The 25,834-nt window shown below is 40.8% G+C and overlaps 1 protein-coding gene across 1 annotated transcript in view; it reads right to left on the reverse strand.

The window, feature by feature from the left end:
* Positions 1-25,834, reverse strand: part of Unc13c (unc-13 homolog C) — a 427,544-nt gene that overhangs the window by 52,600 nt on the left and 349,110 nt on the right. The window contains exons 24-26 of the mRNA XM_057767059.1: positions 13,702-13,790; positions 7,458-7,607; positions 1,387-1,510 (exon numbers count right to left, since the gene is read on the reverse strand). Of these exons, the coding sequence (XP_057623042.1) occupies positions 1,387-1,510; positions 7,458-7,607; positions 13,702-13,790 (363 nt within the window). The remainder of the gene's footprint in view (positions 1-1,386; positions 1,511-7,457; positions 7,608-13,701; positions 13,791-25,834) is intronic.

Here is a 25,834-nt window from a genome sequence, read left to right on the forward strand (position 1 = left end):
ATAGGTCTGTGTGGTAGCTGCACTGAGAGCTTCTCCCATGTTTCTGATCCCAGGGAACTTATACAGACACCACCCCACTGTTATCGCTCCCCTGCTGACCAAGGCCATCATTGCATTGTGGCATTATTAAATATACTAGTTATTATAGCATAATAACTATATTATATATAAGACTTCTGTATGTTTTAATATTTGTACGTGATTTGGCTGTCAACAGATGTAGGCTCCAAATGAAGAAACTGTACATTCATAGCTAAGAGTTAAGTCAACAAAAACATCTTTATCTTACATCTTGGCCCACCTTACAAGAAAACATTTTCTGCATATATACCACTATAGGACACATATGGATCAGGCATACATGATTAATAGTGTTGATATGTGTTTTAGTGTACTTTATAATTATTATTTGCATCTATTTATCTTTCTTAGTCAAACACAGGAAAAAAATCAATTACCCCAAATGCTAGCTTGATTGTTTTTTTCCCTAATTGCTTGGTTCAGCATGTGTGAACTGAAAAGGTCTGCACTGTGTGGCCACTTGACCATTGTCTCGCTCCACGCCGGCTGATCTTTCTGTTTTCTTTTTTCTTGCGGGCAATACAATCAAACCTTTCAAACCCACAGAAAGCCATCTCCTCTATTAACCTCCAAGCAGGGAGGCAACACATGAAAGTTGAAAGGAGAGGTGAAAAACAGTCAGCGTGACCGTACTGGCTAGACCTTCGTTTCTAAGCGGTAACATTTGAGAAGCACACTGGCTATATCTGAACCCTGTATGTTCTCTGCGGATTTGCAGCAATATTAAATTATATGTAATAGTATAGATAGTAAGTATTGTTCTTATCGTCTTATATTAAATATAATTGAAAACATATCTAACTAGATAACCTTACAAATTAAAGTTAGGCTTGCCCTTTCTCCCTTCCACCCTCCTCCCTCCCTTCCCTGAACACCCTAAGTAGCCAAGGATGACCTTGAACTTCTGATACTCCTGCCTCTGCCTCCACAGAGCTAGAATTACAGATGTGCCCCACTGCACCCAAATTTATGTGGTGCTGGGATGGAATCCAGGGCTCTGTGCATACTTGCCAAGTGCTCTACCAACTGAGCCACATTGCTGGACCCCTTGACTTAATTTTTATTAAGAGATGGAAGTTTGAAATGGCAATTAAATATGAATTTAGATAGCTACTTTCATTTTTTAAAATTGATTTAGAAAGAAAAATGTTCTTTGATCAACCGCTGTTAAAAATTCATATACTAAGGAAAACCTTCCCTAAAATGATGTAATTCATATTCAGCTGGGCCAAAACTATTCATTTGAACAAAAGGCGACCAAATAGGAAGCTGAGCGTGGGAGGACGGCACACTGTAGGTACGTACTGTTTGGTCTGTCAGCGGAGGGAGGACGATCTGTTTCTCTATCTTGTTAAGAACTAGCTTCCAGAGTTCCTTCAGAACTCGCTTCAGGACCGTTTTCTCACAGATTTTTGCTGAAAGACTTAATCTGAAACAAGATTAGATGGTCATTCACTCTTGAGTCTCAGCTATGTACCAGCCTACAAGGTTGACCAGATATGGACATTTACCACTGACACAGGAATCCTTCCACAGGCCTCTTATGATTAAAATACTAGATTTCATGTATGGTAAAGTATTTTATATATATATGGAAAACATATATTATACATAATTATAAATAATATGTAAATATATTAGCCATGCTACCCATGACATGATCCAGTTTATTTGGAGAAAACTGAAACCAAAAAAATCATTGCATTTATTTTCCTACAAATAAAAAAAAAAAACCTTATTTTTACTGGTGAGTAAACCTCCATAGTGTGTTTCCATGTGTGTGTGTGTGTGTGTCACGTTTTCTTCCTCTGTCCACCTGTTGCTGGACACCTGGACTGGTCCTATAACTTGGCTGCCATGGAAGCTGCTATAACAAGTACAGATGCATATATGTCCCTCTGGCATGCTGACTAGGGTCCTCACAGGTATGTCTCTGAAGGTGGTATAGCTGGAGTACATGCAAATCCTTCTCTACTGATTTTCATAGTGGCTGGATAGTCTGCACTGCTACTAGCAATGTGTATATAAAGGTTCTGGTGTGGGAGAATGGTCTGTATTCTGTCAATTGTATTTTAAATAAACACTGATTGGCCAGTAGCCAGGTAGGAAGTATAGGCAGGAAAACCAGACAGGAAGTAGAAGTGGGTCAATGAGAACAGGAGAATTCTGGGAAGAAGGAAGCCCATTCCTCTGCAGTTGTGAGCCCACCACAGAAGAAGCAAGATGTGACTGCCTCGCTGAATAAGGTACCAAGCCACGTATCTAGCATAGACAAGAATAATAGGCTATATAAATTATAAGAGTTAATAAGAGCCTGAGCTAATAGGCCAAACAGTTTATAACTAATGTAGACATCTGTATGATTTCTTTGGGACTTAACGATTGCAGGAACAGGACAGGACAGAAACCCCGTCAACAGGGTTCCCTTTCCCCATATCCACACCAGGATTTGCTTCTGTCATTCTTGGGCTGTGAACCAGTGTGACAATATCACACACACACACACACCTTTCAATTCATCCAGGATCTAGAGTTTGCTAACACCAGCAGGCAAGTTGTGTTTTGTAAGCTTTCCTCATGTTGAGATTAGGAGTAGCATTCTCTGGTGTTTGTATAATGTTAAACACATCCTTTTCTACAAGAATCTAATGAACATAGTTTTTAACTAAATATGCTCATTTTACAAAACATAGGCCCTGAGAGACTTAGAGATGTGTCCAAAGCAGGGAAAAAAGCTAGTCCAAAACTAGGGTGTAAGACTTAGGCTGTTTTTTCTAAGACAAGTGCATCTTTCAGCACCGTGTACCATCCATCCTGCATGTCCTCACAGAGAAGAGGAGAGACAGCAATGAAAATATCCTATAATATGATTCTGGGCTCATTGAGGACCTCTTTAGTGGCAGAGATTTGACCCTGATACAATGAGGCTGACATAGGCATGTGTCTCATGGTAGCCCCTTGATTCTCTTAGTGCTTTTGGGCTCAGAAATAACAACACTGGCGGTGATTCTTATAGGCACAACTGAGCATTTTTCACACTAGAAGACATGGACAAAAACGAGTAAATGACGTTTAACTAATTAAAATTGATACAAACAGGGAAATTGCTAAAATAAGTATTTTTCTAGAAGTTTTCCTCCTAGCTCTATTTTATAATAGAAACCCAATGTAATTGAAAACAACCCCCTGTGGGTGAGTGGAGGCTGGTGTCAAGGGTATCAGCTTCAGTCAGTCACTACTGAGGGTCTAGACAGTAAGGAACTAAGCACACAGGCTACTGCACATCTTCACAGACATTCTAAGCACAGCGGGAGCCCATTATGCTGAGGATTTAGAATTTTTAGCCTCAAAAGGTTGAAGCTGAAGAGCTGATGCTGTTTTGTTAGCTCATGCACTGGGCATGCTAACTCATCTTGATTAGATGGGAGCCAGAGAAGAAGTGGATAAAACCAAAGGCTCATGTGTAGCTCTTTGTAGGTTTCTGCTGGTTGGAAATGGAGCGCACAGCCCATTTTAGGAAGTGCTTGGAGCTCAGAGAAAGGGAAATGTGAAGAAATGTTTTATTTATAGAGGCATAGCCTAGTACAACGTGATTTCTACAGGGATTTTCTCAAAATGACCTTGAAGACTTTCAGGCCCCCGTTGTTTGCTTTAGATAATGAAACCAAAGGAGGAATCCAGCAACCGCTTCCTTAATGTAGTCCGATATAGTCAACTTCACAACACAAGCCATAAAACAGATTTTTGTGACTTGAACTTTCTAGATTGACTGGATAGAGAACCAATTAAATAGACAATTTTCAAATGCCATGCGTACAATCGACGGGGAATTTTCATTATATAGTTGGCCCTACTTCTCATGAGAATGTACCCAGTCACGTTTCTCGACTCCTGTCGTGCCTGTTCCCGGCTGTGTTCATTCAGATCCTATCCACCTTTAAATACCTAGCTCAAATGACATTCCCACTCTCTGAAAACTGTCACTCTGCCCCTCTTTATGTTGTTTATGTACATTTCTTTTTCTCTCTTCCAAAATTGTCAGTGCCTTGAGAGCAGAATTATTGTCTCACTATGAAACATATTCTCTGTCTTTGTTACTGTCACCATGGCTGTGACAAAACACCAGGAACAAAGCAACTATGGAGGAAAGGGCTGATTTGGCTTATACTTTCACATCACAGTTTGTCATCCAAGAAGTCAGGACAGGAATTCAAGTGGGGCAGGAACCTGGACGCAGGAGCGGATGCAGAGGCCATGGAGGGATACTGCCTACTGGTTTGCTCCACATGGCTTGCTCAGTGTGCTTTCTTGTAGAACCCAGGACCACCAATCCAGGATGACATCACTCATAATGGACTGGGACATCCCCCATCAATCAGTAATTAAGAAAATGCTCTAAGGCATGCCTACAGCCCGAGGGGGGGGGGAATCTCAATTAAAAAAAAAATGCCTCCATAAGATTGGGCTATAGGCACACCTTAGAGCATTTTCCAAACAATTTCAAACAATTTAAAGTTATGCATTCTGAGAGCCCAAAGAACCTTTCCAACTCTCCATGTTTCATGCAACCACCTCTCTCTCAAATATTGCTAAATAATTCTCACATATTTTGAAAGGTTGTAACTTTTTTAAAAAACTTATTTATTTTTTATTGAAAGGTTGTAACTCTTTTCTGACTTAATTATATACAATTTCATCTTGCTAAGAATGATAAGGAAGGCCACATAGGATGCTACAATCTACTATAATTACACGTGGAATATTAAGCATGTAAAATAGGGGCTGGAAAGGTGGCTCAGTGGTTAAGTGCTTTGATGGCTCTTCTAGGGGATCCAGGTTTGATTTTCACCGCCTACAGCACAGCTCACAGCTGTCTGTATCTCCAGTTCCAGGAGATCTGACACCTTCTTCTCGCTTCCACAGACTTTGCATATACACAGTACATGCACACACATGCAGGTAAATATATTTATATACACAAAATAAATATTTCTAAAAGAATATGTTTATCTAAATGTATTAAAATAATAGTGAACTCACTTTTTCCATTCATGTATCTTATAACTGGTAATATAGATCCAAAAATTACTCAGCCAGCCTATTGGTATTATCGGAATTACCTAGATATTCCATATACTCTACAACTTTTAATAGTATTTAAGAGTATTTAAATCACATAGTTTTACTATTTGATGACTCAAACCATTGATTGGCATTCTGAAACGTAAAGGAATCCCACACGAGGTGTAAGAGAATCAGGATTTCTCAGTCCTGTTGTCTATAACCACTGTATTCAGTAACCAAATGCTACTGGTTGTAGGGGCTGAACTCTGTATTGCCAGAGAAGAGCTACATAGTAAAATAAATTCCAAGGGGACATTTAGAGTATAATATAACAAAATTCTGCACTAAGAAACTAAAAATATGAAAAGGCCCTGTCCCCCTTTCTTTATCATCTCCTTTTCCTTCCTTGCTTTCTACTTTTCTATACGTCCCCCTGCCTATTTACCTGCTGCATACTGTACTACCATCTTGCTGTCTTCCACAGTATTTCTTACCCGTAGGGAACAGGGAGAGAGACTCAAATTTTTTCTATCAAATACTAAAATTAATTCAACAGGAAATTAACTAAGAAATTAATCTGTCTTATATCAGTTATAACCAAAGGGAAATAGAGTTAAGGAAGAAGCCATGACTGTGTAGAAGAGGCTCTTCCTACTCATTCCTGCTAGACTTGATCTCTATTTTTTTTATCCTCATGTTAACTTGCCACAACTATAAATGAGATAATGTATATAAACTACATATACAACATGGATCTTTCATATACATTCAAAGTTAATATATGTTTCTCTTGTCCACCGTAAGTTCTGGTCCTGAGCACAGCTCAACTGTACCTCTTTTGGAATGTCTGTAAGCACCACCATCTCTGAATTTTGAGTTTGGGGAGTTTTTAAATATAGGAATCCAAAATGCTTCAAAATCCCAATCTTATTTTCTCCAATGCTGGGGAGCAAATCCAGGGCCTGGCACCTGGTAGAAAAGCTGGTACCACAGAGCTATCTCCCCAGACTAGAAACCTCGAAACTGGGGCTCAGATTCTAGAATATTTCAGATTTGAGACCTTTGACTTAGGGATGTTCAGCTGGGATCCCTATTACTGAATCATTTAGCTAGTTGTTAAAGTAAGTGGTTCTGAGCTGTGAATATATTTTAAAATATTAGTCTCTTGGGCCTACCATAAACTTATTAAATTAGAATGTTGAGCATAGAGATAAGGAAACAAAACACAACATACCCAGCAACCGACCAGCAAACCAAGCAGAGTTTTTGTTAAGAACACTCAATGCCAACCCACTCCCTGGACAGATGACTGTAATCTCAAAGGCACTGGGGGCTTGGGCTTTCTTTTTAATGCTTTCCAGTGATTAGAGATTGGTTGGACACAGGAGGACATCCAATTTATCAGACTTTGCTGACGTAGTATTCACGCATATGCAATTTTCTTTTCCTGCGGGTTTCTGATGAGAAATCAAATATTCTGGATTTAATTTGGTCTCTATACCCAAAAGAATGGAAACCAATGTGTTCACTGAGGAGCAGGAAATTTGAAACCTTTCTCTGATTTGGAACAGCAGCTCCCTCAGCCACCAGTACTACTTTCCTCTCATTTTTTCTTGCTCATACAAATATTAATAAATTAAAAGTATTCTGCCCTTTTTTGTATGCATATATCTGTGTGTGCATGTGTGTGTGTGAATGTGTATGTATGTGTAGATGCATGCACACATGTGTAAGTGCATGGGAGGACTAGATGTCAATCTCAGGATGTCATTCCTCAAAATCTACCCATCTTTATTTTTGAGAGGTAGTCTCTCCCTGGCCGGGAGCTTATCAAATAATGCTGGGCTGACTGGTGGGTGAGACCCAGGAGCATCCACACAGAACTGGGATTAAAAGCACATATGATTATGCCCAGATGCTGCTGTTTTTTAATAGATTTATTTATTTCTAATTATGTGTGTCTGTATATATCTATGTATGGATATGTGCATGTGGGTATAGGTCCCTACAGCGCCAGTGAGAGGCAGTTGTGAGTTTCCAAGCATGAGTGCTGGGAACCAAACTCAGGTCCTCTGCAGGGGCAGCATGTCCTCCTAACCTCTGAGCCATCTCTTTTGACTGTTTAACATGAATGCTGGGTATCAAACCCTGGTCCATATGCTCGTCTGACTAATGTTTTATTTATTGAGCCATCTTTCCAGAAGTCCTTTTAAAGTAACCTTATACAGAGAAAACCAAAATTTCCCCTACAGAATTATTAGTCACATACAGGACTCGGGTCAAGAGAAGGTAAAAGCGGGCTGGTAACTTACGTTTTGTCCAAGAAGTCCATGAGCGGTCTCAGGACGATCTCCGCATCCATCGCCGCACTGTTCTTATTGGCTGTGCTGGTGCCGTTGGCTCTCATTTGGTTCAGCTCAACACCCATCTGCTTTATGCACTCCTCAATTACAAGTTGGAAACTGAAAAGCAAGAACATAAACTCTGGAGGAGAAGTAGATCAACTTCCAGGAGGCTGCACCATTGTAAGATCTTAGGTTGTGATAAACACATACTTTGAACCCCGGGATGCGAAGCAGACCACAGGGATGCTCTTCAGGAGGGCCAGTGCACCCAGCTGTTCATTCAGCTGTTGTCTCTGACAGCTGCTATGTTCCTGACTGCATTTGGAGAAATGGGTGCTCTAGAGAGATTATGGGTATTGGGACCAACCCTCTTCCCCACTTTCTGTAACTCCACACTTTCTTTGCTTTCTCCAGTCTTTCTGGCAACTCCTTCCAGTGCGTTGATTATTACTATCTAGGGTTCTCACAGTCATTAAAGGAAAACACAAAATGCCCACTAATTTTAGATAGTAATGATTTTGGTGTAAATGTATTCATTCTACGGTTTGGGATAAAATTGTATTAAAAATGACTATTTATGTGGGATTAAAATTGAACTCTGCTCTATTTAGATATCATGCATTGTGATTCTCAGAGACTTGATCTTTGGCCCAAGAGCCCCTTTCTTGATGATTGCAAGGGTAGCCCTGGTTTACACCCTTCACTCCATACCACATCATTAAGCTGTGTGTTTGTGTAACCTGTTTCATGTGGACGTCTGGGTTCCTTACGACAACACCTGAACAACCACAAACTTGCACAGAGTGCCCTTAAATCTGAGGACTTACAAGCTCCCAAATGTGCGCATTTGACCAACCTATCACCTGCCTTCACAACCGTCACTGTCCAAGTCTTGACAGGTCATCTCACAGCAGAGACCAGGTCTGCCGCCCATGTTATGAGATTTCAGTAGCTTCCAAAGCCAGCTAGAGAAAAATCCGAAACCATCTCAAGGATGGCAATGGACAAGAGAGGCTTGTGGGTGACTTCAGGGAATCATTGCTTGCACTCTTCCCTGATCTTTGAGGCTGTCCAGGCATAAGAGCATCCCTGGAGCTTTTGTTAACTCCTGGGTCTGACTTCACCCTGATTTTCCTATGGTCACTGTTAGAGTCCTTCTTCAATGGAAATTCTAATGGTCTCCCTGGTGTTTCATTTGTCTGAGGCATGCCCCAGCTGTCACCTCTGCAGTATCCTTCCCTGAACACTCAAACTGAAGTCACAACCCCTCCAGTTTCTAATCACTGTGCATATTTTAAATTGTATTGCACATTACTTGATCTTTGTGCATATGCATAGTATGTACTCAGTGATCTGTTTATTACCTATTATCCTTATTAAATATAAATCCTTACAGAGCAAGAACCTATCCATGCACAGTGGCAGAAACTACTATGCCTGGGACAAAGTAGTTGGTTCAGGAAGCATTGGGACAGTAGTTTAAAATGCTGTATTATACAGACAAAAATATGAGGATAGATCTTAAATTAGGTTTTCTCAACACAAACAAATGGCAGCCCTGAAGATGTGACAGATATATGAATTAGGTAGAAGGTGGTGATGCCTTCATAATTCTACATATCCAGAAACACCAAGTTGTGTGCCTTGAATGTACACAGGTTTTATATATCAATGACACCACAGCAGAGCTATTAAGAAGCAAGGATTGGTTGAATGTCCCCCTGGAGTGCTTCCTTCCGCTTGCCTCTTGTCTCATCACTCAGATTTAAAGAGCCTGAAGAGTCTGCCTCATACTGTAGTTTCTGTTCATTCTCTGTATCTCTGGTATGAATGCTGTGGTCTCCACCTGTGAGTGTGAGGGGGAATTTAAAATGGTGGATAAGCTTGGCATTCATGACCAAGATGCTTCTAACAAGAGGGATAATTAGAAGACAGATGCATTGAGGTGTGGAAAACCACGTTGGAGATAAAAGCTTGGGAAATGCTCAATTACTGGGTGATAATGAGGAGGGCAGGGCGGGTGGGGAGGCTTGACCTCAGCCTCAAAATCAAGCCAGTCCCATTCTTCTCCCCCACACAGTGATAACCCAGGGTGTTATCTGAAAGATTATAGATACACCATAGAGGTTTGTAGCTTTGCTCTCTTTTGCTTGCTGTCTGAGTTAAATGGAATACATGTGTTTTTTACACACACACACATTTACAAATATTCAATAAATGCATACTATGTGCCAATCATGGTTTCAAGTGTTTAGAACACACAAATGAACAAAAAAGGTACTACTTGTTCCCATAACACATGAGACCTTTCCTTCATTTTAACAATGTGGAAATGTTTTAGCTATTTGACTATGAAGTATATAATTTTTTAAAGTTTTGGTTTTACTGAGGATAGCTTTCAATAGATAATTTGGGTATATTTTCTTTTCCTGGCCTCCTAATAGTGGGTTTATAAACACTTATTTGTAATTCTAAATATCTCAAGGTCGGGGTCTATATCCATCATTGTGCTAGTCCTTATCTGTCTTTGGGGGTCCAGGCTTCTCTCTGGGCTTTTTTACTATTCATGACACCATTCTGTAGTTGACATCTGCATTTGGCTCCTGGTCCCTAGGACTGTGGCTCCTTCAGTACCTGTTTATATTACATTGGAATGACCTCCTCCAGCCTCTCATCTTGATCATTTCAAAACCCTCACCAATTCTATGTGGCTAGATCTGTTGTTGGTGGAAGACATAGGGCAGGCATGGACCTTTGTGGCAATGTGTGTATTTAATAGGGGAATCGTCACAGATATTTGAGGTGACCACGATAAAATACAAGCAATGTTAGAAACCCCTACTTGATTGACTGACCACAGCTGCACCAATGATCATCCTAGCTGTAGCCACCTCTTAAGTAGTTAGCTTTTTCTTGCCCCCATTCTCAAGCCAGTAAACTGAGGTAAGGGATAGACTGAGCAAAGCACACAGAATTTATGTTTCCAATGTGTGAGAAGCATGTTCCTGAGCAGATTTAGACTGTGAACTTAGCGGCCAGGTTGTGGGATTAGGCATCTGAAGGAAGACTTCATGGTGCTGATGATATGTACATTCAACTTTCGCATGAGTCTAGCATAAACCAAACCACAATTTCACCAGAAAACCCCTCTGGACCCATTCTTAGTGAATTCACCTACGAGGTCTTTTCTTTATTCCGTTTTGTTTGGAAAGAACATTATTCACCTGCTTGACTAAAAATAGAACAAGGGAATAATGACAGCAGTCTCCTCGGGCACCCAAGGAACCAAACACTCCCCTAAGAGTTCCTAAGAAACAGCCTTGAATTATTTATACCTAATCTTGCCAGTTTCCGGCACTAATGGTTCCAGGAAAGAAAAGGACTGAACCAAAATAAGTGAACAATGTGTGGGAAAGCAGAAATTTAAGGGGCACAAGTTTGGAACCTCTTAGACCATCTTTAATTTATCACTGACATGAAATCACTTGGTCTGTGAAGGAGGTAGATGAACTGGAAGCGGCTAGGAATCCATGAAAGGCTTCATTCAGACTGGGGTTTGCCTCCATCCTGACATGATCACAAAGCCAACCTAACAGTCAAAAGTACTAAGGAAAGGCTGAGACTTTTAATGACTTGAGATGCAGTTGGCTCCTGGAGTAAATTCTTCCCTCATTTGTAAGGCTCCAGCCTCAGTTGCTGAGGGGGGAAAGGAGCAGGCTCACGTAGTTCTCCAGATTGACTTTGTGACATGATCATGCTGCTTGCCATGGACTTCCCACTCACCTGTGTGTGACGTATCATAGCAACAGCCTAGAATAATTATTCTTTGTACAAGGCAGGCATGATGGGTAGCCTGTTTTCTTCAAGAACATAAATGACCTTAATGGAACTCAATTTGATGTGATATTTTAAAAATAATGAAAGATTGGGTCCCGGGCAACAGTGAGTTTTGGTATGTAGGATAAAAATAAATGATATTCTGTTCTAGGGGATGACACAGTAGCCGTAAAGACACACTAAGGAAAAAACCATGTCAAGAGGAAGAAATTTCCAGCCTGGATGGAGATCTAACATTCCAGTTGTGCAGGGTCAGTGACTTGCCTTAAAAGATCATATCAGGGAGGAGAGACCACCCCTTAGGAAGGTGAGCTCACTTTAAGCCTTGCTGAAGAGACAGGTAGGATAAATGCTGGATTAATTTCCTTTCCAGCATAACCCCACACAGTAGCTTGCTGGGCTGCAGCAATACAGCTGCAGTTTCTTGATTCTGTTTCCTGAATTACCCAGAAAAGCACAACCGCCGCCTTTCTTCTTTCCATCCCTGCTCTAAGCACATTTCCCCTAACACTTCGGGGTTCCTCATGCTTCCTACCACATGGCTGACTTCCATGCTTCTCCCTCCTCCTCCAGACAACTGCTGTGATTTCCAGCTCGCCTTCCCTGGGGTTTTCTTTTAAATTTGAATACAACTTTCCTTAATCTTATAAAAATAATGTACTTCTAGAGCCCTGGTAGCACCAATCTTTCCTTCATAACCAAAGTTTGTCTTGATTTTTTTCCAAGTCTTGTGTACATAATTTAGTCTTCAGAGCACCAATGGGATGATAAATCTTGCTAATATATTCAGCTTTCTGCTCTCTTAAACAAAACACAAATTCAAATATTTCTCATCAAGAGGATTTAGACAACTTACAGAAGCAAATGTAAGAGTCAAGCATTGGTTTCTGCTCTGTTTAGCTATCTTATTTTCCATAAAGTTATGAGCTGGTCTTGCTTTATTAGGCTCCTTTTTCCTTCCTCAAACTTTGCTAAATAATTTCTTGATGCCTTTTGTAGCTGAAGGCAACCTCTTTTTTTCTTTGCATTTTTTCTACAACATTTTTCTTTAACATTTAACATTCAGCTAACACTTTAATTCACAACTAGAACAGAGGCAAGCCCAAGAGGGCTGAACCAAAGCCCCATCACTGTCTCCTCAAGGGAGAGCAGCTGAGGCCCACATCTCTGAAACAACTGCTGTTCAGACTCAGAGCAGAGAGAACCTCTATCTTGCTGATTCACAGTCAGGCTGAGTCCACAGGCTCGTGAAGGTCACTAGCAACATAGCACAGAGGCGATGCGCTGAGCTCAGTGCAGAGCAGAGGGAAGACAAATGTCTGTGGAGCTGATCCACAGAGCCAGGATGCCCCAGCCTGTATCTGACCTGTGGAGATAGCGTTGTCCATCAAGGCAACACTACTCAGCTTGAAGAACCTGAGAACATGCCTCGGACTCAAGAGGACTCTCAGACTGGAGCTCTCTGTGCTTCTTCATCCTAATGTCTGAGAGATACGGGGCCAGCAGAGTCCCTTCGGTCTTTCTTGTTAAATGTGGCATTAGGAATCATTAAATGCTTACAAATCATTTGTCTTCCTGGAACCCAATAGAAGATGAAGACTATCCAAGCAGGAAGCTTTTGCCCTAAAGATAACTTTATAGCTACATTGGGAAAGTGAATTCATAGTTTAAACTGATAAACATTTACTGATCTAATATTTAAACAAATTTTATATTAAATTAATGAACATCTTCAAAGATAAATTTAATTTACACCTGTTTTGGTAATTGATAGGAAAATGATTACTCTCTCATTCAGGGATAGAATAAAGATCATTTAGGTAAGTTCTCATTCTTTAGAAACATACCACAGATGAGGCAAGTTGACTTTTAAAATTATAGAGGCCCTTAAGTTTCTCATAGTTTCTAAACTCTTGCTCATGAGGTAGTTGGGGTCATGAACCCTAAGTAGTGCTGATGCAATCGGGTATGGAGCTGGGTATTGCTCTTCTGAGGGGCAAGTACAGTGACATGCAAGGCTTGAGCAGAATGTACGCTTCTTACATAAGCGTTCACTTTTCCTCCATCTTGCCATTGTTTCCACAAATCCCTGCTCTCTAGTGCACACTCTCTTTGCAAATGCTTATGAGCTCAGGTTTCTGCCCTTAGAGAAAAGCATGGGAAGTAAATGAGTACACCAAACCTAGGGCCCGGTGTTATAAGGACCACTAAAGTGAAGGATGCATAGACATCTTTCAGCAAGGCATTGCTCTTGGATCCTGGGGTCAAGGAAGACTTAAGAGAAGGTGAGGCTTTGAAACCAGGTCTTGATTCAAAACGAGTGATCATTATAAATGAACCCTGATATAGTCAGACAACTAATTAGGCTGCTTACCTTTCTCCGTAGGTGACGCTGAGCTCATCCAGAACCCCGTTGAGTTTAATTTGAAGTTCTTTTAGAATGGTGCTGGCTTCAGGGTCTAGCTGCAGAGAGACCATAAACAACATCACTTGGGAGTTTTTAAGACGCTCATGTCTACTTCTCTTAGAAGCATTCTGCTTGCAATATGGTATCTCCAAACATTGATAGAGACATACCTTTCTCTCCCTGTTTTTTTTTTTTTATCTTTAAAATGCAAAAGCTTAGGCAACTGAAGAAACCAGAAAGGATTCTCATAGATGAGAATATTGATTGCTTCACATGACATGCTGAATGCGGTAGGAACTAGAGGGCAAAGCTCTTCTTGGTTACTGTGATGGGATGCAAAGCATGCCAAGAATATTCCCCAGAACATGATAATTTCATACTTTGTAATACACTAGTTGAAAATATACTTTGATTCAGAATATATTTCAGTCTTTAATACAGCTGTAAATAAATAGGTGTGTTAAAAAAATAACATTGAATTAAAAAGTTAACTTTTGAGGATAGGCCGAGTATCTCAAATCTGAAAAACCAGGGACTAGAAATCTTTCATAAGATTTTGGAGTCTTTGCCGGGAGTTTGCTAAAACACAATTGCTATTTAAACCCCTGAAATCTGAGAAGCTTCAAATGTAAAACAAAACAAAACAAAACAAAAAAAACCTCAAACAAACAAAAAACTCCAGAAAAATAAAAAACCCTCCATGTTTAGAGCATTTTGCACTTCAGACTTGAGGGATCTAAACCTGTGTTGCTCCAGATATTACTGGGGTGTTTGCATATGTTTTTTCAACTTTAGAATTTCAGGCCATAGGACAAGCCAATTCCCCAAGCCCTTGGTTTTTTTTTTGGAGATCATTGGTCTGACTTTTCTCTCAGGGTATCCTGTGAAACCCAGAGTAAGATTTGCACTTTTTTTTTTTTGTTTTAAGAATTCATTTTTGGCCGGGCGGTGGTGGCGCACGCCTTTAATCCCAGCACTCGGGAGGCAGAGGCAGGCGGATCTATGTGAGTTCGAGACCAGCCTGGTACACAAGACCTAGTTCCAGGACAGGCTCCAAAACCACAGAGAAACCCTGTCTCGAAAAACCAAAAAAAAAAAAAGAATAAAAAAAAAAAAAAAGAATTCATTTTTGCACTGACAGCAAAGGATCAAAGTGGAATTTGTCATCCAGAGAAGTTTATCCCATTGTTTGTGTTTTTACACATTAAAAGTAGAGTTGAATTGTAAACAAAACCTTCTGACAGATGTACACCGTAAAGCAGAGATAAAGTCATGGAGGGGATAATGTGTCACGGTCTCTGAAATTGAAATGTCAACCTTCCTTCGAGCCTTCAGAAATTGTTTCCCCTCATTACTGTGTGTAGTTCTTTGACAAACTGGTGTTCTAATGAAAAGAGGCTGGAATGGAGCCAGTTTCTTGAAGTGAAACAAATAAATTCATGACATATAAACCAAAGATTTAGGAAGTGTATCAAATGAATGTGAGATCTGCTAGTAATGTAAACACCTAGGATCTTATCCAAAGACGTGTCCCTGTAAGCATACCAGAATATGCTCCAGAACGTGATAACTTGCAATACTCCAAGGGTATTTTTTTTAAAAGTAAGAAACTGCTAGCAAGAATGTGTGTGTGTGTCCATGTGCACATGTGTGAGAGGCTGTGCATACAGAATATATGTTTGTGTATGTGTGTATGTCCATGTGCACACGTGAGATTCTGTGCATGCAGAATACATATTTGTGTAGAGCCTAGAGATTGATAATCTTCAATTGTTCGCTATCTCATTTTCTGAGACATGGTCTCTGATGGGATTTGGATCTCAGCAGTTGGCTAGAGTGTCTGGCCAGTGAGCCTTAGAGATCCTCCTGTTTCCAGCTCCCCAGGGCTGAGATCATAGAAGCACAGCCAGCTTTTTATATGGATGCTGGGGACCTGAACCCAGGCTCTCATTTTTATACTTCACCCACCAATTATCTCCCTAGCCCTGTAAAAAGTATTCTTTACATGCCCCTGCTTGTGGCTAGCTCTGGATTGTGTGGACATGACCAAATATGACATCGTGGAACTAAAACCTAAATATGCATCTGTTGTATTAGATTTCCCAATCCTATCAAAGCCAACAGGACTGTTGGTTTCTTCCCCTCTGCAGAACCAAAGTTCCTCTGCATGGATTCCTGTTTAAACCCAGTCAGTCTAAGCTATTCTAGTTTCCTAACCTTCAGCAAAGGAGACACAGGTAGACTGCCCCTCCAGCCACAGGGAAACATGGGGGCTGGATGTTTCCCCTCTGTTTTCTTTTCAGTGACCTTAGCACTAACCTTTCCTGGCCTCATTTGGATAAAGCTGTAGGGAGAAAAATACTCTTGTTTTTTTTTCCCCTAGGCTCTGCATTCCTAGGAATACAATGAGGGCAGCTCCCACACACCTGTTCACTATATCTAAGAAAATGACTTTGCATCAAAAGACAGGGTGGGCCTGCTTATTAAAATGTATGTTTGCTTTTCTTATCAGTGTAATGTGTATATTGAGGTAGTTTTATTCAGCTTTTAAGGCATTACTTTGAAAGCCATACCAAACGGTTTCTTGGGCCACTCAGAAGAAATTATGACATTTTCCCATTCATTTACTTTAGGTATTTGTGAACAGACATTTCCTTATCAAATAATTGGTTAGTATATAAAAATCAAAACTGTCAGACGAGTCGGAAGCGGCAGATGGGGGATAGTCCAGGCTTGAAATAGTGAAGCCCACACTGAGAGCAGATCGCCCCACTACAATTAAATCAAGTAGGTTTTTTGGGGCCTGGCCTGCAGAGTGGGAGGCCTTTTATTGGCGAGGTCCACGGGCAAACGGGGAGCCTGGTCCTGTCCCTGAAGACCCTCCTGAGTGGGGAAGAGTGTTCTAGACACAGGAAATGGAGCAGGAGCACTCCCCGAACCCCTTCACCCCCCCCCATTAGCCTGCGAGGGCTGATACCCTCCTGCTGGGGCTGCTCCTCCTCCCGGCGGCGACCTCTCTCTTCCTGGCCCATCCCAGCTTGCGCCCAGGGGCCTCCTTCACTCCCCCTCCCTTCTGCGGGGCAGAGGGATCACCCAGTATAGCTTGTTTTTGGCACTGGGTCGGGAGCTCGGGGCAGAGGGCAGCAGGAGTTTCTCTGTTTTGGTGGCTGGCCTACAGAGGGGTAGGCCTTTTGTTGGCGAGGTCCCTGGCAAATGGGAAGCCTGGTCGTGGTCTTGAAGATCCTTCTGAGTGGTGAGTGAGATCTTGGCCCATGGCGGGAGCCAGGAAATGGAGCAGAGGGCACTTTGTAAGCAGGGGCCCTTGGCTAGCAGGGAAACCTGTTCCTGACTTAAAAGACCCATTAGATAGCATTGATAGGAGGAGATGAGCAGGCGCCAAGGCAAGAATTCACCCAACAAGCTGAAAAACAACATGAAAACACCAGAACCCAATGATCTTACAACAGAAGGAATTGAACACCCTAACACAGAAGAAGTGGAAAAAATTGACTTTATGAAAGCAATAGAGTCCCTTAAACAACATGTAAAAAACACCCTTATAGAAATGGATGAGAAGTATAACAAAAAGTTTGATGAAATGAGTAAATACATAAATGATACCCTGTGAAACCAAGAAAAAACGATCAAACAGGTAATAGAAACAGTTCAAGAATTGAAAACGGAAATCGAAGCAAGGAAGAAAACACAAACTGAGGATCAGCTGGATATGGAAAATTTAGGTCAACAAGCAGAGACTACAGAAACAAGCATAATCAATAGAATACAAGAGATAGAAGAAAGAATCTCAGATTCGGAGGACACCGTAGAGAAAATAAATGCACTGATCAAAGAAAACAGCAAAACCAACAAATTCTCATCACAAAACATTCAGGAAATATGGGACACAATAAAAAGACCAAACCTAAGAATTATAGGGATAGAAGGAGAAGAATCACAACTCAAAGGCCTAGAAAATATTTTTAACAAAATTATGGAAGAAAACTTTCCCAACATAAAGAAAGATATTCCTTTGAATATTCAAGAAGCATACAGAACACCAAACAGACTGGATCAAAAAAAAAAATCCCCTCACCATATTATAATCAAAACACAAAATATACAGATTAAAGAAAGAATATTAAGAGCTGCAAAGGAAAAAGGGCAAGTTACTTATAAAGGTAAACCGATCAGACTTACACCTGACTTCTTTATGGAAACCATGAAAGCCAGAAGGTCCTGGATAGATGTACTGCAGAAACTAAGAGACCATGGATGCAAACCCAAACTACTATACCCAGTCAAGCTATCGTTCACTATCAATGGAGAAAACAAGACATTCCAGGATAAGAACAAATTTAAACAATACGTAGCCACAAATCCAGCCCTACAGAAAGTAATAGAAGGAAAATTACAACCCAAGGAATCCAACATTGCCAACACTGCCTACAATAACTCAGGCATCTAGCGACCCTTCACCAGCACGACTCAAAGAAGGGAGACACACAAACTCTACTACCAAAAACAATAGGAATAACCGGAGTAAACAACCACTGGTCATTAATATCACTTAATATTAATGGTCTCAATTCACCTATAAAAAGGCACAGACTAAAAGATTGGATACGAAAACAGGAACCAACATTCTGCTGTTTGCAAGAAACACATCTGAACCACAAAGACAGGCATCTACTCAGAGTAAAGGGTTGGGAAAAGGTTTTTCAAGCAAATGGTCCTAAGAAAAAAGCAGGTGTGGCCATACTAATTTCTAACAAAACGGACTTCAAACTAAAATCAATCAGAAGAGATCGAGAGGGACACTTTATACTCATAACAGGAACAATTCAGCAGGATGAAGTCTCAATCCTGAATATCTACGCTCCTAATATAAAAGCACCCACTTATGTAAAAGAAATATTGCTAAAACTCAAGGCAGACATCAAATCACACACACTAGTAGTAGGAGACTTCAACACACCTCTCTCACCAATGAACAGGTCAATCAGACAGAAACCTAATAGAGAATTAAGAGAATTGTTGGAGGTAATGAAGCAAATGGACTTAACCGACATCTATAGAACACTCCACCCAAATAGGAAAGAACATACCTTCTTCTCTGCAGCTCATGGAACCTTCTCGAAAATTGACCACATACTCAGAAACAAAGGAAACCTCCACAGATACAAAAAAATATCAGTGTCCACCTGTGTCTTATCAGATCACCACGGATTAAAGTTAGAAGGCAACAACAATGCTACCCCCAGAAAGCCGACAAACTCATGGAAACTGAACAGTCAACTACTGAACAGCACATGGGTCAAGGAAGAAATTAAGAAAGAAATTAAAGTCTTCCTTGAATTTAATGAAAATAAAGAGACAACATACTCAAACCTATGGGACATGATGAAAAAATTAGAAAAAATTCTCATTCTTATAAATGCTCTACAGTTTTAAGAAATGGTATACTTGTGTTTTAGAACCCATTGCTTAAATTATCAATAGCTTATTTTTTAAAATGATTGGCTACTGTGGAAAGTTAAAAAGATATGTAATATTTTCATAAACCCTTCCACATTAGCCTACTTATATGAGTGGTAAAATAATGAAAGCAAACTTGATTTTTATTATTAAGATTATTGTTGGAAGTTTAAAACAGTCCTAAATGAATACTGAAAATAAATCAATAAATTAGTAACTAAATTCGCATATGTATTTGAGGAGTTTAATTAGCTGGTTATGTAAATTAAGCTGCTATGCAAAGGGGAGTATGCTAAAAAGCAATTTATGAAGTTCTGAATTTATATTAGAGCTACTGAAACATATTTCATACATACTTTATAAGAAGATTAAGGAATTTCCAAATCTAGCCTGGTAAAACCTGGTCCTAATGTGCAGAATAAGCTCTAGTCGTAAGTAGATAATAACATTGTATATCACTGCAGTATTCAATAGCACTGAGACATGATGATGAGATGAATGCATCTAAGATTGCTAGCAGGGGCTTGGGAAGATGATTTAACAGTTAAGAACACTTCCTGCTCTCTCAGAGGACCAGAGTCTGGTTCTGAGCACCAACATCCTCACCTCACAGTTCCATATTATACAAGGTCTCAAGGTTCAGTTGATCTGGTGCCCTCTTATTGCTTCTATGGGCACTGTACTTACACACACATAGATACATACACATAATTGAAAAAAGTCTTATGAGGAAGATTGTTAGTAGGCAAGCCTTCATTACATTCTTTCCCCTAGACTCACCTCTCTCTCTCTCTTCCTTTTTCTTCCCTTCCTTTTCCTTTCCTTTTCTTTCTTTTGAGACAGGGTCTCTTTATATAGCTTGGTCTTTCTTTACATATCCTGAAACTTGCTATGCAGACCTGGCCAGCCTTGAATTCACATTTGAATCCCAAATGTTGAGATTAAAGCCATGGACTACCACATCTGGCTTTTAATTTTTTTTCTTTAAAATACAAGTCATTTCTCACTTCCTTTTGCAAACATTCCTTCCTAGAGCTAGTCAGTAGCTCTAGAATTTACATCAACTCTGCTTTCTCCTATTACTGTGATTCAAAACTTTTTTATTGTCTTTTCTATAGAACTTTAGCTCACTGTGCAAGTCAGTGTATCTTTTCCAGTGTCCTGTATGACGTGCATGTACCAAATACCTGGAAATGATACACAGAACCATCACAGGAATCATCCTGATGGCCAGCGTGACTCTCTATGGATGTACTTACTATTAATAATATACTTTTGCTTTTAAAATCAAATTTCTTATTCATCAGCAACAACAAATTCCGACTTATCAAGTTACTCTTGATTTCAACTATCTAACTACTAGCTAGACCATGCCAAATTACACTCTGACATTGGTTCAGAATTCAGTCACCGTACCAACTCTGCATGCATTTCTGCTTTTCCTTTCTAGTACTGATTCTCTCTCTGTGGATCTAATCAGAATATATGCTCCTTTACCCTCTCTAAAGCATGGGTAGTTGAACTGATCATGAAAGTCCTGCCGGAGTTCCGACCAGAAGGCTGCAAACGACACTGAAATGCTTCTGGTGCTCATTAAAGTCACCCGTAACTAGATGTCATGGAAGAACTAAAGCTCTTGGGTGTTCTATTTACTTCCCACAGTGCATTGCTGCCATTTCCTTTCTTTCCCACAGGCCTCTAGGCTGCACTGCTTTGTTTGTGTTCAGAGCCCTGCCTTGGTATCAGGGTGCCCTTAACTACCCATCGACAGAAGTACAACTGAGGAGGGAAGGCCATGTCTGCCTCTCATCTCACCAGAAAACGAGGACATGACTGTCTAGAAGTTAACTTCTTTAATATTTTATAATTAAAACCCTTAATAATTTTTGCATCGAATCCCTTAATATGTCAGCATTAAGCCCTTTGCTATTTTTGCATTGGACTTTTTAATGGCTTTATTTAAATCTTTTGCTAAGGCAAGGTCTATCACCATTTCCATGAAAACGGAAGTCTTATTTCCTAGAAGCACTCTGTTCAGTTAAAGACTTGTCCCCTCCGTCTGGACCTTGTTCCTTTAACCCCTCTTCTTGCTTCATATTGAATCACTCTATTATATTGATTTTACTTCCCTGCTCTATGAATGTACTCTGATGATAATCCCCATACAAAAAAGTAGAATAAAGGAAGAAAAAGCCAAACTTATTTGAACGAACCTTCTCACCAACATCTGGCTGCTCTCATTCCTCTCTTTGACCTCCGAACTGTTCCCACCATGAGCCTGAAAGTGCTTGCCATATTTACATCTTTGAAACATCTATCGGTCCTCAGCAGCAAAGCTTCTGGTCAGGACACTCCACTGCACTGTACAATACAGGTCACCATGACCTCTTCACTGTCAATCTGATGACCTTATCCATCCTGGTCAGCCTCTGTTCATACTGCTGTTTCCCTCTCAAGTCCTTAGTTTCTTGCTTGTCTGGTCTCCCATGGTTTGTCCTATTCCCTATTGACTTCCAGTCCTCTGTGTATCTTTTAACTATTAGTCTCCCGCAATTTTCCCTTCCTATTCTGCCTTCTGCTTTCCCCTGAGCAACCACGCTCAAGCCTATAGCCTCAGCTACCTCTCCTGTGCTAACGACCCCCATTCTCTTCTCTGCATCCTTAGCAGCATGCCTGGAAATCTTGTCTAGTTTTCCTTCTGAGGACCCACGTGTACCTCCATCAGAGAAGATAAGTACGGAACTCATCATCTTTTCTGGTTAATTTATTTCTTGTTTTCTCTGATTTGGTAAAATGCAGATGTCATATTTGACTTCTATATTCTTCCATTTATACTTGGTTACCAAGATATGACCAATTATGTCTCTGAAACATCTCTACCTCTCTTGTCCTCTTGAGTTCCTGACTTAGCAATTTTCTCATCTAATTTACAAGTTATACCATTTTTTTCTGATTTCTCTTTCTGTACCCTAATGTGTTATTTCTGGAGTTGATTCAATAAACTCCAGTTTGACTCAGCATTTGCTGACCCCCTCAAGCTGGCTCTCAACAAGGAAGGGCTTCCAGCAATTTTTCACAATCTTTTCTGGCTCTGGTTCTTTGTTTTAAAAAGGATGATTCTCTCCAAATGTTCTATTTTTCAGAGCCTATTTACTCTACGAGGCCTAGTTCAGCCAAAAATACAACAAGGAAATTGGTGAAAATTCCATGGAGAACCTGGCATTAGGGCAATCTCCTTATAGAGTGATAACATCCCATTGGACATTGTGGTATGCTGTCAGGAATAAGAGATGTGGTCTGTACTGTAAATACTTAATCACAGATGCTGCAGCCCCAATGCTGGTGCTGTTCTCAGAATTATTCCTGTTTCTTTCTGGAGAGGCCCCCTCGAGAGCTCGCATGATCACAGGCAGAGGCACAGTGCCGCATGCTCCTTCTCCCACCCAGAAGGGCATGGATGATGGGCTGGACATGCCAGTCACTGTGCAGAAATTCGTAGCTTGAACTCTGGTTTCCAAAAGCTGAAGGGCCTCAGTGGCTGTCCACCGATCCTAACTAAACAGTGTATGCCGTAGAACCCACTGTTATTGTAATTCAGATCAACTAATGCCTTCAGATATAGTAAGGCTCTTTCTTCAGCTTTGACAGCTGGAGGGGGAATAGTTCATCATTGCTTTTCCTTTATAGTCTTGAGTTGGTGAACAAATAGCACATTCTGGGTCTATTTCCACTTTTCTGTGCTGTTCATCATTGAGTACATCCCTATCAGAACCATCCAACAGTCTTCCCTCTCGGTATAACATTACTTCCCTTCCTTCTACACCACACACACTAATCAGTTTTTTTTAAAAAAAAAAAAAAAAAAAAACCATAGTCCAAATTCTTTTTATTACAGGCGGGAAACCCGAGGCTCAGTTAAGTATTGTGCTGTTGGAGCTGCAAGGAGATCAACAAGACGCCTTACTTGTCACCTAGCCCAGTTGTCATCAGAGAGGCTTTATCTACCAAGTGATGGAAACAGAATCAGAGACCCACAGCCAAACATTAGGCAGATCTCGGGAATCCTGTGGAAGAAGGGATTATGGGAGAAAGAGGGATCAGGGATACTACAAGGAAACCCACAGAATTAACTAACCTGGGTTCATAGGGACTCATAGAGATTGAACCTCCAACTTGCCTGGGAATGACTTAGACCCTCTACATATATATTGCTATTGTGTAGCTTGGTCTTCTTTTGGGACTCCTAACAGAGGGAGCAGGGGCTGTCTCTGACTCTGTTGTCTGCTTTTGGAACCCTTCCTATTGGGTTACCTCATCTAGTGGTGATAGGGGAGGAGGTGACTAGTCTTATTGTAACTTGATATGCCATGGATGGATGATAACCATGGGAGGCCCTGCACTTTTCTGAAGAGGAAGTAGGAGTGGATGGGGCAGGAAGAGGGGAGGCTGGGAGGAGGGAACTGGGGGAGGGGACTGTGATCAGACTGGGGAAAAATTAAGACATTTGTTATCTGAAGCGATTCCTATCTGAAAATGCTATTGCAAAGCACACGCCTCCAGAGAATTTGGCTGGAAGGGGTTTAGAGCTTCCCACCTGCAGCTGTGGACTAGCTGTGGGCTGTGCAGATCCAGAATGAGTCAGGGGCAAAAGAAAACGGGTCATGTTCTGCCTAGATTTTATTCTTTACCCACGGTCATTTTGCCTAGGCTCCCTTAGTTTCTACCCATTGTCTGCTTCTATTGCAGCATTACAGTTGTCAAGCTGAACATTGAGGGCAGAACCCTCCACGAATAGTATACATGGGATGTCTGAGGGCTACTGTGACTAGCAGGGGAAAAGAAGACTGGGAAGAACTGAAGTTTAGAGAGAGGGGAGGGTTGAGTCAGTCAACGGGCCACTATAACGATTAGATAGTAGCACTAATTTCTAGTGTTGCACAACACTATTCAGAACAATACCGAAGGATAGCATTTGCCTGTGCTATCCATAGAGAAATGAAATGACCAAAGTACACCACACTGTGCCAAGTGTTGCAACTCGATCACTACAGTGTATACAGGCATCAAAACTCACCACTCCCTAAAGTATGTCTACTGATTAGCTGTCAGTTGGCAACAAAAATTCCTGAAGGAAATCCGTGTCTGCACACACCGATTATTTGGTTAGGACTGCCGTGATGTGGAGCGATTGGAATGTTTTAAGTCCAGATGCTAATTATCATATCTGAGCTAGCTTTAGCCCCCTGGATAGTCAATCCGTACCCATCTTTGTATCAGAGCTAACATCCTGTGTCTAATAGTTAAAACCCTTTTGGAATCTGTTAAACTTAGCAGGCCACTGGCTTTCCCAACCTGTAAGCTAAGAATGCTATCATCTGAGCTCTCCAGAAAACCTTCTAGCATCTTGCTGTAACCATCTCTCTTATAAATACTTGCCTTGCCTTTTGACTTTCTTTTTCGGTATAACTACCCAACTTCATGAAACTGCTTCCAGGTGGGAACATGGAATTTGGGGTAACCTAAATCCATATTTCTTCACCATGATCATTGCACTTTGCTCTAGAATAAATTATCTCTTCTTCCTTTGAAGGCAGTGGGCCTCAACCTTCCTAATGCTGTGACCCTTTAATACAGTTCCTCAAGTTGTGGTGATCCCCAACCATAAATTTATTTTTATTGCTATTTCATAACTATAATTTTGCTACTGTTATGAATCATAATGTAGCTATCTGATATGAGACCCTGGTGAAGGGGACATGACCCACAGGCTGAGAACCACTGCTTTAAGGTAGAAGCTGTGCTTTTATTTGCATGGACATAAAAAATAAACACAATAAAGGTGACAAGAACATACTATTTTTTTACTGCTGCTTACATTGGTTTATGCTATGTCAGGGCAGCTATAAACAATCGAAGGTGATGAAATAATGGTATGAATTATTGTAGAAGGCAGAATAGAGCATCTGTCCGTCCTGGCTGTGGCATGTGTGTTTCTTAAGAGAGATGCTAGTTTAAAAAGAGAATTGACAGAATGTGGGTGACCCTGCAGGCTGCCAGAGCTCTGGGGGGCAAGGTTAACAAGCAGTCCCTACCTGGGCACTGCATCTCATTCCGACATGGCGGGAGCACAGGACCCTATCGTCTCCTAGTTACTTGACTTTCACAAGCTCAGCTGTTGAACCAGCCTGGATGTGGGAGTCGCTCTGGACTCAATTATATTCGTTAAATCACGCCAAGTTCAGGTTGCTCTTCTAGCTCATTGTTCTCTTAATTTTCTATTAAATCAGATTTCAAAAGCCTAATTACAGAGATGCCTAGGAGGAGACAGAAACCAGGCAATAGATATCTGCAAACGAAGGCAAACATGTCCGACGTTCACTTCTCCTTGTTGCTACAAAACTAATAACTGATTGTGTACTCTGACTTTAGCTGAGTGCCACCTCACCTTTGAGTTAAAGCCAAACGGCGAGATGCTAGAAGTTTGAGTTTCCTATAGATTAAAATACAGCATTCAAACTTCCTTTTGAAGGACATTTTTCCGGATTAGAAAGAGTTGTTGCTTTTCCCTCAGACTCCTTATCTCTTCATATTTTGACTTCCTGAATAAACCCAACATTTTTTCAAG

This window comes from Chionomys nivalis, chromosome 4 (assembly GCF_950005125.1).
Source record: "Chionomys nivalis chromosome 4, mChiNiv1.1, whole genome shotgun sequence".
Taxonomy (NCBI): domain Eukaryota; kingdom Metazoa; phylum Chordata; class Mammalia; order Rodentia; family Cricetidae; genus Chionomys; species Chionomys nivalis.